Raw genomic sequence first — 12,679 nt, forward strand, 5'->3', positions numbered from 1 at the left:
CTTCTAGATTCCAATCAGAAGAGGGCAGTTAGGTTAATTAATGACTCATCTCTAACAGTCTCTCCGCTCGCTGTCTCATAAACGTACTGTTTCTACTATGTATCTTTTTTTAAAGATACATCCATAAGTACTTTCTGAATTACAATTCTCCCACTCTCTTGCAAACCAGCCCAGCCCAGACACATGCTACAAGCAAGTAACATCCATTAGCATTAGTAGAGGCATATGATGCAAGAAAGCAAGCTTATTCAGCATCAGCCAAAAAAAAAAAAAAAAAAAAAAAAACAACCACTACTCCCATTTCACCCCTCAATTCGTTCGAATACCTGTCCAGCTGAGCCTTAAATTTGTTTAGGTTATCAACTTCAACAACAAGCGATGGAAGTCTATTCCACAAACCAACTGCCCGCTGGTAAAGGCGAATTTCTGCACATCTATCCGACATCCGTCCTTCCTCAATTTGAATTTATGCACTCTCAGGTGATTATTCTGAGCAAGAGGAAGAATCCCATCGGCATTGAGCATGCTCAAGCCATTCAAAGCCTTGTACACCTCTATCAGATCACCTCGGCGATGCCTAGTCTCCAGGCTCTGTAATTTGCAAAACTTAAGCCTTTCTTCGTAAGAGCAACCCTTTGTTCCATTCACTAATCTTGTTGCCCTTCTCTGTACTCGTTCCAGCAGCTCTACATCCTTCTTGAAATGAGGCCTCCAGACCTGTATACAGTACTCAAGGTGTGGCCTGACCAATGCCTTATACAAGGGAATAATCACATCCCTGTCCCTGCTAGAAAAATTCCTGTATATCATTGACAAGACACCATGAGCTACTCTTGCAGCTCGTCTGCACTGCTCAGAGAACTTCATATCTGCCTGCACAATTACCCCCAGGTCCTTTTCATTCTCTACCACTGTCAGCGTAGTACCACAGAGTTGATACGTTGATCTGGGGTTACTGTTTCCCATATGCAGTACTTTACATTTGTCAATGTTAAACTTCATTTGCCACCTCTCAGCCCATCTGCTCAACCTTTCCAGATCCTGTTGCAGCAGCATAGTATCAGTAGTGTCCTTAACAACCCTGCCAACCTTTGTATCGTCTGCAAACTTGGACATTAAGCCTGATACACCATCATCAATATCATTTATAAATACAGAAAACAACAATGGACCCAACACTGAACCCTGAGGAACTCCACTAATAACATTAGTCCACGTTGAGCAGTGTCCATTGATTACCACTCTCTGTCTTCTGCCACTCAACCATCCCTTTATCCATAGCAGCAATTTGCCTCGAATGCCACACTTCTCCAATTTGTGCAGCAGTCTTCCATGCGCAACAGTATCCAAAGCCTTTCTAAGATCCAAATATATAATATCAAAGTTATTCCCTGCATCCAGTTCTTTTGTGACTACATCATAGTATCCAATCAAATTGGTCAGACAAGACCTGCCCTTAACAAACCCATGCTGTGTCTGAGCTATAACTGAATTCTTGTCCAGATGATCCTGCAGTGCTTCTTTAACCAGTGCCTCCATTAATTTTCCTGGAACCGAAGTTAAACTAACAGGTCTATAATTACTTGTGTCAGCCTTTGATCCTCCTTTGTGAATTGGGGTTACATTTGCACATCTCCAGTCCATGGGTACCTCCCCTGAGTCCAAAGAAGCTCTCATAATTATGGCTAGGGGTTTGCTTACTTCCTTTGCTCCCTCCTTTAATATAACTGGATAGATCCCATCCACCCCGGGTGCCTTTTTTATGTTTATCCTCAACAATTTCTCCTCCACTTTCCTCTCAGTTATTAGAAAATCATCTAGCACACTGCCAATGTTTACTTCACCTAGGAAAAGTTGGACATTCACTGTCCAACTTTTCCTATTCCTCATTTATCCTTCTATTTTCTGGAACAACTTCTCTTCACATGTATTTCTGGGTGGTTACAACCTAAAGAAATTCAGGTCTAACGTCAATAAGTATCTTGTTTTCTCAGCCTTCACCCCATGCATGGTACTAAGCACTATAGGTTCTATCTTTGTTAACAAAAAAAAAAAAAATAATAAAATAATAATAATAATAATACATTTTCCATGACAATACTTTGAGTAATGCTGCATACTTTTTTTTTGTTAACAAAAAAAAAAAAAAAATAAATAAAATAATAATAATAAATTTTCCATGACAGTACTTTGAGTAATGCTGTATACTTTTTTTTTATATATTTCAGTGGTTGTGAAGTTATTTAAGATTTATTACATGGTAAAAATATCTGAGGTTAAAACTGAATTACCATGAAAACCAAGAAGGTATATTTTATTCATGTGTTTATAAATGAATAATTTAATCTAATGTGTTGTGAGAATGACATTACACTGGAGCTTTAAATAGCCAAAAAAGATATGAAACACACTTTACTGGCAATAGCTATTTCAATTCAACCAATATATAATCCCAACAAAGTACTATTGGATCCTGTGGCATCCAGTTATCAGACCAAAAAAAAAAAAGGAAAGGTATATTTACAGACTGAAAATGAAGGGCCCCAAGTGGTTTCATCTAGAACAACTTTTTGATAATCTCTACTTTGCAATCTATATACATGTCTTTTTGTCGTTAAACTTTCTGTTTGGATGAACTTTAATTATACTTTACAAACATTACTTAGCACCCAATGGAAATTCAAATGAAATTTGAGATGTTCATATTTTAAAAACATGTACTATCTATCTACAAACACTGACCAAAAAAATAAAACCTTTGTATTAAGACAGTCACAGACTTCTAAATAAATGCAAAGAAAACTGTGAAATGGGCTGATGTTTTGCCTCATTGAGTATAAAGTCTACACATTTATTCGACTGCAGTAATCTGAAGTAAGAATGTGAAAAATGCATGATTTATCAGACTTTGAAAAAGGTCTTATCATGACTGCAGAGCAAGCAGTTCTTCCACATCTCAAAGAACGTAAATGTGGCAGAAAAACAATACTTTAAGAGCAAAGCCATCATACTCTAAGGAGGAATGTACAGAAAAATAGGACAATCAGTGTGCAGCAAATAACATTCGAATTAAACCAAGCCCAGAATTACCCTATTCCAACCTGTATCACGTGCAGGGAATTAAAGAAATTGGATGTTGGCAGTTGCCTGCCTATTCAGAGGCCACTTGTTTCAGAATCTATGTTGCTCTGAACACTTACAGATCTGTATTTTTTTGGCCTGTGTGTGTGTGTGTGTGTGTGTGTGTGTGTGTTAGTATTCTATAACAATTTTTAAGCCATATATTGACTATTATTTATGTAAGGAAGATGTGTTACAATTTATATTCTAATACTCCAATATCCTGACCTACTATTAGATGACTATATAATCTCAATGTTGCTTGAATTATCATTATTAAGAACAAATCAAACATATTTAGATATTTAAAATTTTTGAATTGCATCCATGTGCAAAACTCCACTTTTCAAATTTCAATATCATTATTGTGCAATAATAACTGTATTACAAAAAAAAAAAATTATTTCAGTTAATTCCTATTCCAGTGCCCTGATTTCAAAATATCAGATAATCCTGTCACAGAACAAATTATCAATACACCCAGTTTAAGATTTTCTTACATATTCTATATGACTTTTTTAATCTGCCCAACTCAAGACAATAAAATCATTTAATTACTTACATACCTGTAACTAGGCTGACCACTTCCAGGAGATGGAGGCCTGAGATCTTCACATGTTTCCATGTCCACCAGGACTTCATCTAAAGACTATTCATGTATAAAATTTTAATCACATAGTATATGCTAGTGTAGTGCAGTGCAACACACACACACACACACACACACACACACACACACACACACACACACACACACACACACACACACACACACACACACACACACAGAGAAATTTATAAAATTTATTAAGTAATATGTAGCATTAGTGGGGGTTTTCGCAACTGAATTAGCCATTATATGCAAAAATAATACACTATAATTTAGGTGGATGTTTATTTGAGACATGTCTGATTTAGCACAAGATTGAATGAGTTGTGCAGTTGCATTGCAGGGTAGATTTATCACCACCCCTCTCCAGGTGGTGATAACTAATGATGTAATGACATTAGTAGCATATTAGTAGCTATTTCATTCCTATGCAAATATTAACTATTAACTAATTTAATAGATCCATTCATCTTATATGGACATTCCTCCACTACTCAATGGAGTAGTGGAGGAATGTCCATATTAAGATGAATAGAGCTTTTTAGCAGACAAATAGCTCATGAATATCCCATTTCTGTTAGTCTTACAAATTATCAATACAATTATCAATCAATATCAATTATCAGTTTTAGCTTCTTATAAATTTTGAATGGTGGTTAATGGGGCCCACAATAAATACCGCAAACTGGGATGATTAGAAAACAAAGCCTGATGTGTGTACAACAAATAAAACATAATATAAAGACTTACTAAGCTAGACTTTCCTAAAAGAGATCTTTATTTAAAAGGTGGAATTTTCATTATACCTCAAATAAAGAGAATCCACAAAAATGATGTATTTGAAACAAAGCTAAAGGATATTGAACTAGCAGCTTGGAGATCATTTAAAGCTGGTGTGCATGGATTTCTTGGAAGAAGGAAAGAAGATAATTATGAATTTCTGGGGTCAACTTCACTGCAATGTCCTTCGAGAAAATGAATTTTTTAGGGTTCCCCCCTCCTCTCCAAATTTGGGAGATGTAAGTGTTGAGCAAGAGGAATGCTTTCATCAGGATATATCCATTATGGAAAAGTGGTAAATAAGGTCATTGAGATACTGCCATGATTTGAGATTATTACTAGTTTCTTAAGAGGGGAAGCAAAATGTACTACAAGAAAAACTAAGTGGCAAACTTTTCTAAGGAAACAGAATACCTGTAGTACATTATATGTTTGATTAAAATATTTTAAAATGAATAAGACTTACTTTTAAGATAGGATATGTATTATTGTATGATGTCCGAAATTGCTTAGTCATTATGTTACTAAAATTTCAGTGTATCTTTCAATGGAAGTGTGGTTTGATATTTATCTAATGAGATAAGTTTGATATGTTTGGAATCAGTGGATCAATTTCCTTTAGAATTTGAAACTTTTGCTCTGGAGGTATGATTGTGTGTGTGTTTTCTTTTAATTTTATTTTTTCAATGCTATTTTTATTTTGTAGTTGTTGGCGCATTGGCTTCTGTGGCCATAATGCACCTCCCAAGGTTTTTGCAGTACTTTGATCCAAGCCCGAGCCGGGATTCGAACCCGCGACCTTTGGATTGCCAGGCAGGCACTTTACCCATTCGACTAGCCAGGTCGGCTTTAATGCTATATAAGCTTGTTTCAATGCATTATTTGCTTGTTTGTGGAACAACAGTTTCAACCACCTTCATTAATTTTACTAATCCCTCTCAGGGCCTTATTAACCTCAATCAGGTCACCTCTATAAACAAAATATTTTTAAAACACTTTGTGACATTTTTGATATATAGCAATAGTATTCACCATATAGTGCAAGGAAGCCACAGGCTTTTTCTGCACTGGAAAAAAAAACCAAAAAAAAAAAAAACCCAACAACCAAGTATACAAGAAAACACAAATAAAATATGCTTCCCTTCATTAATTTTACTAATCCCTCCCAGGGCCTTATTAACCTCAATCAGGTCACTTCTGAGATGCCTGGTTGCCAAGCTCTGTAGCCCACATAATCGGAGTCTTTCCTCATATGGCTATCCTTCTGCCAATCTCATCATTCAAGTTGTGCCTTTGGACACTTTCAAGAAGCTAAATGTCTCAATATACTAATTCTAGTTTTTGCTTCAAGTAACTTTCACTGTTGTAACCTAGAACCAAGAAGTTCTACTTGCTCTTTAAATCACAAAGCAATCAACTATACTTGCTTAATTGTGTGTGTGTGTGTGTGTGTGTGTGTGTGTGTGTGTGTGTGTGTGTGTGATTTTTCTGGTTGGTAGTCCAAATCTGTTGAAATAAATGGTACAGCAAACTCGGCAACAAGAATTCTAGCCATATTCATCCCTACTTCCTTTATCTCATGATTTTAGAAGATATGTTATTGGCAGATCTTCATTATGTGGAACTGGCCTCAATGCTGTTTGTTTGTTATTTGGTTTTTAGGAGCATTAGCAACTAAGGCCATATTGCTCTGGGATATGCGGTGGTCATTCCCTGACCTTTCCGCATCCTCGCATTTGGTGGTGACGGGCTCGAACCCCGGTCTAATCAAGAAGCGTGTGCTATGCACTGCTGCTCCTTCCCACCTGGCTACGGAGTCGCCTGGCCTTAATGCAGATGATACGTTAGGATATTTAATAGTGTGCTTGCTTTTTTGGATATCACTGATATTTTTGTCATGCAAAAATAGCAATGGAAATATACTTGCTTTCTTGAATCAGGTGCCACTACTAATTAGCAAATATTTTGTTAGTTTTAAGTGAGCTGCTACAAGCACTTTAAAATATTAACCAAAATTTTCAAATTCTAAAGATTTTTGTGAAATAGTGTGGGAATCCTATTAGTATTATTAGCAGCAAATGATGCAAGAAAGCAAGCTTAAAAAGCATTAGCAAAAAAAATAATAAAAAACTTCCCATATATCATTGTCATAACAATGATAAAATAAAAAATAAAACTCAGGCTTTCACAATAAGAATGTAACTGACACAAATTAACAGGAAGGAAATTATGTTAATTTAAAAAACAAAAGCCAAATTTTCAATTAATTATAAACTACACTGTAAAGAAATCAAACATAATGAAAGAATTTAAAAACCTTAATTTGATCACTTACCAAAAATATAGGAATTGACTTCAGTTTTGTCCAATGGATCTGTTAAACAGTTATATAAAAAAATTCAAATTTAAAATATAGCACTGAAAAATCCATTTTATTTAAGATCAAGTTCACTTTCAATTATTCATATTATTTGTTAGTATATATACGTAATATATAAAAAACACATGCAGTATTCTGACAAAAAGTGACACACACACACACACACACACACACACACACACACACACACACACACACACACACACACACACACACACACACACACACACACACACACACACACACACACAAAGTTTTTCTCCAAATATATTTTAATTATCCATAAATTGTTCGTATTTAAAAAAATTCTTCAATATCTTAAAGGTAGCAAATATGATGCCAGCAATTTTAATGCCTTTGATCAACTGTTTCCAAGAAATATTTAGGCAATAATGCATAATAAATGAAATAAGAGGATCATTAAGTAACCAGGATCTTGTTTTTGTGACCAGATAACAAATATTTATACTGAGAATGGCCCAGTACACCAGCAACATTCACACAACATTGACAGCTATGGCCATAATGCATCAATAGTGAATGGATGTTGATTGGTTGAAAGGCTGGTGTGAAAGAGAGTTGTGGAACTGAAGAGGTCAATTCAGAAGAACAGTGGCCATTCATTCACATTTTGTGGTCTGTGGGCATGCAGACGGCTTTAAAAACTATGCCCCCCAGCTTGAAACCAAGCTAGCACATAAAAAAATAGTCTCACAGTGACTCTTGAAAACATGTTTTAATAATATATCTAATGCACAGTTCTGATACCATTTGTTGGATACACATACATATATCCGAAGTTATGTACATTCTCGCATCTTTAGAGCACTATGATGTTATCCTAGTAAACCAATACAATAATCGTACATTCTCGATTGCCATGATGTATACAAAAGGCATGCAACAGAAACCAAAGAGCATCTATGACAGTGAGTGGAAAGACTTTGTAAGAGACAGGTCATTAATTAACCTAACTGCCCTTTTTTTGAATAGAGGCTTGAGAGAGAGAGAGAGAGAGAGAGAGAGAGAGAGAGAGAGAGAGAGAGAGAGAGACTGGAGGCATCTTCCAAGATGTGGGAACAATATCACATGGTAGGGAGACTTTTGAAATAACCTTACCATGCAAACAATATTCCATAGTAGGGTCATTTCAGATTTATACGGAGTTAGTAATTGTTTAGAACAAAATTCACTTGCTTATGCCAAGAGAGATTAGAAGTCAGAGTAATCTCAATAAACATAAAATGTGGTGTTATCTGGAAATTTGATTATCACTGAAGATGAGCACAAGAACAGTACATTCTTTTTTGTGAAAAATAAGGAGTTTCCCCGAATTCTTATTACCTTCTCTATGAAATCAATGGACACTGCTCATCGTGGACTAATGTTATTAGTGGAGTCCCTCGGGGTTCAGTATTGGGTCCATTATTGTTTTCTGTATTTATAAATGATATTGATGATGGTATATCAAGCTTAATGTCCAAGTTTGCAGACAATACGAAGGTTGGCAGGGTTGTCAAGGACACTACTGACACTATGCTACTGCAACAGGAGATCTGGAAAGGTTGAGCAGATGGGCTGAGAGGTGGCAAATGTAAAGTACTACATATGGGAAACAGCAACCCCAGAGCAAGGTATCAACTCTGTGGTACTACACTGACAGTGGTAGAGAATGAACGGGACCTGGGAGTGGTTGTGCAGGCAGATATGAAGTTTTCTGAGCAGTGCAGACGGGCTGCAAGAGTAGCTCATGGTGCATTGTCAATGATATATAGGAATTTTTCTAGCAGGGATAAGGAGGTGATTATTCCCTTGTATAAGACAATGGTCAGGCCACACCTAGAGTACTGTATACAGGTCTGGAGACCTCATTTCAAGAAGGATGTAGAGATGCTGGAACGAGTACAGAGAAGGGCAACAAGATTGGTGAATGGAACAAAGGGGTGCTCTTACGAAGAAAGGCTTAAGTTTTGCAAATTACAGTGTCTGGGGACTAGGCACCAGCGAGGTGATCTGATAGAGGTGTATAAAGCCTTGAATGGTTTGAGCATGCTCAATGCTGATGGGATGCTTCCTCTTGCTCAGAATAATCACCTGAGAGAGCATAAATTCAAATTGAGGAAAGACAGATGTAGGATAGACGTGCGGAAATTTGCCTTTAGCCAGTGGGTGGTTGGTTGGTTGGTTGGTGGAACAGACTTCCATCCCTTGTCGTGGAAGTTGATAGCCTAAATAAGTTTAAGGCTCAGCTGGACAGGTATTTCGAACGAACAGAGGGGTGAAGTGGAAGTGGTTATTTTTTATTTTTGGCTGATGCTGCATAAGCTTGCTTTCTTGCATCAAATGCCTCTACTAATGCTAATGACTTTAGCAAAGATCATATACCTCCTATGTTCATATAAATTTATCCTTCCTAAACACCCTTCTACCAAAAGATAAAGTTTATAAGGATCAAAGTTAACTAAGTATATTCTTCAACTCCACTGAAAAATTACCAAAATTACCTGGAGCTTATCATTTAGAGAATTGGTAGTGGATATTTGAGAGTTGAAGCTGTTTGTGCAGGGCAGGATTTCTCAAAAATAAAAACAGAATGTAGCATACTATCATCAGAGTGGAGAGAGATTTCCATAGGCACTGTTCTTCTGAATTGGCTTCCATAACCCCCCCCCCACAGATATGAGGGAGGGGGATTATGGAAGTTTCTGCTGAGTGCCTTTGTAAGAGATGGGTCATTAATTAACCTTACTTAAATAAGTCTTGTCCTGTGGCCTCACTTTTGGTAGTTATTGCACTATTTCACTCTTTCTTTCCATGTGTATGGTATTTCAGAGTTGCAAACTTACAATTTCACCCTCTCGAAGAGGGTGAAAGTGCAATTTTGGTTCATGTCACTAACATGTATATTTCCAATGCCTCCATCTATTAACAGTTCCTCAACTTTTTAATGCCATCTCTATGACATTGGCAAAGACCCTACACCATTTCTTTTCAAATAAATTTCATCTTTACTAAACAATTTCCTCTACCAATCAGAGCAGGCCACGCAGTAAAAAATTCATCCCTATAAGCCATATGGAGTTCCTATAGATTTAAGTAACTCCACATGACTACAAATGAAGTTGACACGAATCTACAGTTAAATGACAAGGTTCTAATAAAATCCCTCCTGTTGTATCTGGGCAGAACTGAAGGCACAAGACTTTGCTGCATTTTTCCAGTATGACTTATATTTTTCACCCAAATCTTCAATTCTTTTTTTACTTTCTTTTTTTGTTTTTTTTTTTCTGTGTAGTTCATTTAGTCTCCAGAAATATCAATATTAAGATTTCTGGGGACTGAATTAGTTTAGTCCCCAGAAAAGACAAAGAACTGAATCGGCAGTTCTTTGTCTTTCACGAGGACATAATCTGGCATAGTACCAGACATTTCCACAACTGGCAAGCCCCAAGCACTAGGATTATCACTTTCCAGAGCATCTACCCACTTCATCTTCAAAGAACAAGACACTAAATTTTGTCAGCAATATGCAGTTTTGATTTAATACTTATTGAATATTAAGTATTAATGCTTAATACTTAACCAGTATTAGAGCACTGTCCTTCTTTGTATTACTATTGCCCATTCTACCAGATTTGAATAAAAAAAAAGCAAAGATATCACAAATATTGTACAGTCACAAACACAAACATTGAACAGTATAAAATTTCAGAAAATACCTTTAAGGTAACATGATTGCAGGTTGCTTGAGATAATCGTAACCATGCTGGAAGCTCTAGAAGATCGGTTAATACTAGTTCATTTAATTCTAAATTATGTAGTTCACAGTGGCCTTTCAATGTGCTTAGTTGTAATTTGTCAGCAGACAAATTTTTGGCAAATCTGTTAAAATAAAGAAAATTATGCATAAATACTGAACAATATGGAGAGAAGGTATGACATTTATTTTGAGAAAACAATTTGAAAATCATCATTTATTTAATTTTTTTAAGGAGAACATTAATAAATAATAGGTCACATACTGTTCTACTCTACATTTAGCAAAGACCCTATACCTTCTCTCTTCAAATAAATAAACAAATAAGACTAAAGGCAAGTGTACAAGTTGGTGCAATTGCATAATTTCTGTACATAGCCAACTATTTAAGTAGTTATGAATTGGCATACAGAATATTCTGTAATCTACTCTGTAAACTAAAGGCAAGCTTAATTTTATTTCCAATTACAATGACAATTACAAGATGCTTCAGTACCAAATTACAAATAAAAGGTACAGTACTTCCCTTTTGAGAGGTACCTTTTATTTGTAGTACAGTGTCACTTGTTGCATCCCATTAGAAGAAAACTAGTTTCTTCTAATGTAATCAGAAAGGAACATCACTGCAGGGTTATACACAGGTATATTATCAAAATACAAACATGCCTTGCTACATATACAGTCAGTTATATAAAGAAAATATAACTGAGGCCAAAAAATAATTTAATGGGTAATTTAGTTAGAAAATTAATTAATATTTTGCCCTCTTCTTTGGTGGATTTTAATAAAAAAAACAAACTACAATTTAATACAAAATCTACTAATTTAAAGTTTAAATTTTCACTACGAACTTCTCAAAATAGCACTTTTCTTAGACTTCTGAATGCCAGTATTAATGTGTCCAGCAATGACATATATTGGTGCACTGAGTGCTCTAAGCTACCATCTGGAAAAATTGGTTGGCTACGATAAGAGTTACTTGTTTTGCTGTTGATATGCTTGCTGATATTTATGTCAATCTTCTTCTTGGTTCCTCTACTAATTTGCATTGGTACATTCTCCTCACCACTACACACAACTGCTGCACTGTTAGTACACTGGCCCTACAGGTCCTTATTGGAGCTTTGTCGCTACATTTCAAAGTTATCATTCGAGGGCTTAGCTACTGCCATCATAAATCAATCCCTGCTATGATTCTCAATTATAATCTAGACCAGGAGAAAGAGAATATTCAGCACATCTTATCCAATACTGGCAAAATGAATGGAATCAATCAACTAAGGGCAGTGTAACACCCGAGTCACCAGAGTGTGGTATACCCGAGGACTTGGAACATATCCTTTACATTTGCCGTCATCATGTCCTTTCAGATGCAAGATGCTTCAAGCACTATGTTCCCTTCTTCGAATCGAAGAATTCTTTTTCATCACAGACAAAGACCACTACAAGGAACTTTCTGCTTTAGCCTAGGCACTGTTTTCATATAGAAGAATCTAATTCCCTTAACCATACAAAACTACAAGTGGAAAGACATAATTCTGCTGAATTAACACCACATAAAGACACTGCTGATGCCCTGATTACTGGGCACAGGATCCTTGACCTTTTACCTGTATATTGTAAAGTGGGTCAGGTACTGTTGACATACCAAATTGGCACTGTAATTTCCAGGGCATTCCAGCTCTGCAATCGTTCTACTTCCCTTATATCTGGGTGAGCTTTCCAGTCCAGGGAGATCCAACTCTTCAGTCCTTCCTTAACTCTCTCTGCCGACACTTATCTCTCCTAATCTTCCTACCCACTTTAATTCTCACTCTTACTATCACCCTCACTCACTTTTTTTTTTTTTTTAACTTGGTCTCCATTCGGGCAGTTCAGGTGACCCTGGCAGAGACTAGCCAGAGAAAATGGACTGCCTGGCTCCCCTTCCAGTGGTGTTGGTGGGCAAAGTAGAATCTCACTAAGGATCCTGCAGCCAAGTAGCTAGAAACACAAAACATAACTCTAACACAAACCACATACTACACTCAAT

General features: G+C 36.3%; 1 protein-coding gene across 1 annotated transcript in view; it reads right to left on the reverse strand.

Moving 5' to 3' along the window:
* Positions 1-12,679, reverse strand: part of LOC150079959 (bridge-like lipid transfer protein family member 3B) — a 208,838-nt gene that overhangs the window by 140,385 nt on the left and 55,774 nt on the right. Inside the window, exons 2-4 of the mRNA XM_090384043.1 lie at positions 10,610-10,772; positions 6,846-6,884; positions 3,687-3,769 (exon numbers count right to left, since the gene is read on the reverse strand). Coding sequence (XP_090240169.1) covers positions 3,687-3,769; positions 6,846-6,884; positions 10,610-10,772 — 285 coding nt within the window. The remainder of the gene's footprint in view (positions 1-3,686; positions 3,770-6,845; positions 6,885-10,609; positions 10,773-12,679) is intronic.

Source organism: Mastigoproctus giganteus, chromosome 10 (assembly GCF_048544385.1).
Source record: "Mastigoproctus giganteus isolate SK-2022 chromosome 10, ASM4854438v1, whole genome shotgun sequence".
NCBI classification, from domain to species: Eukaryota; Metazoa; Arthropoda; class Arachnida; order Uropygi; family Thelyphonidae; genus Mastigoproctus; species Mastigoproctus giganteus.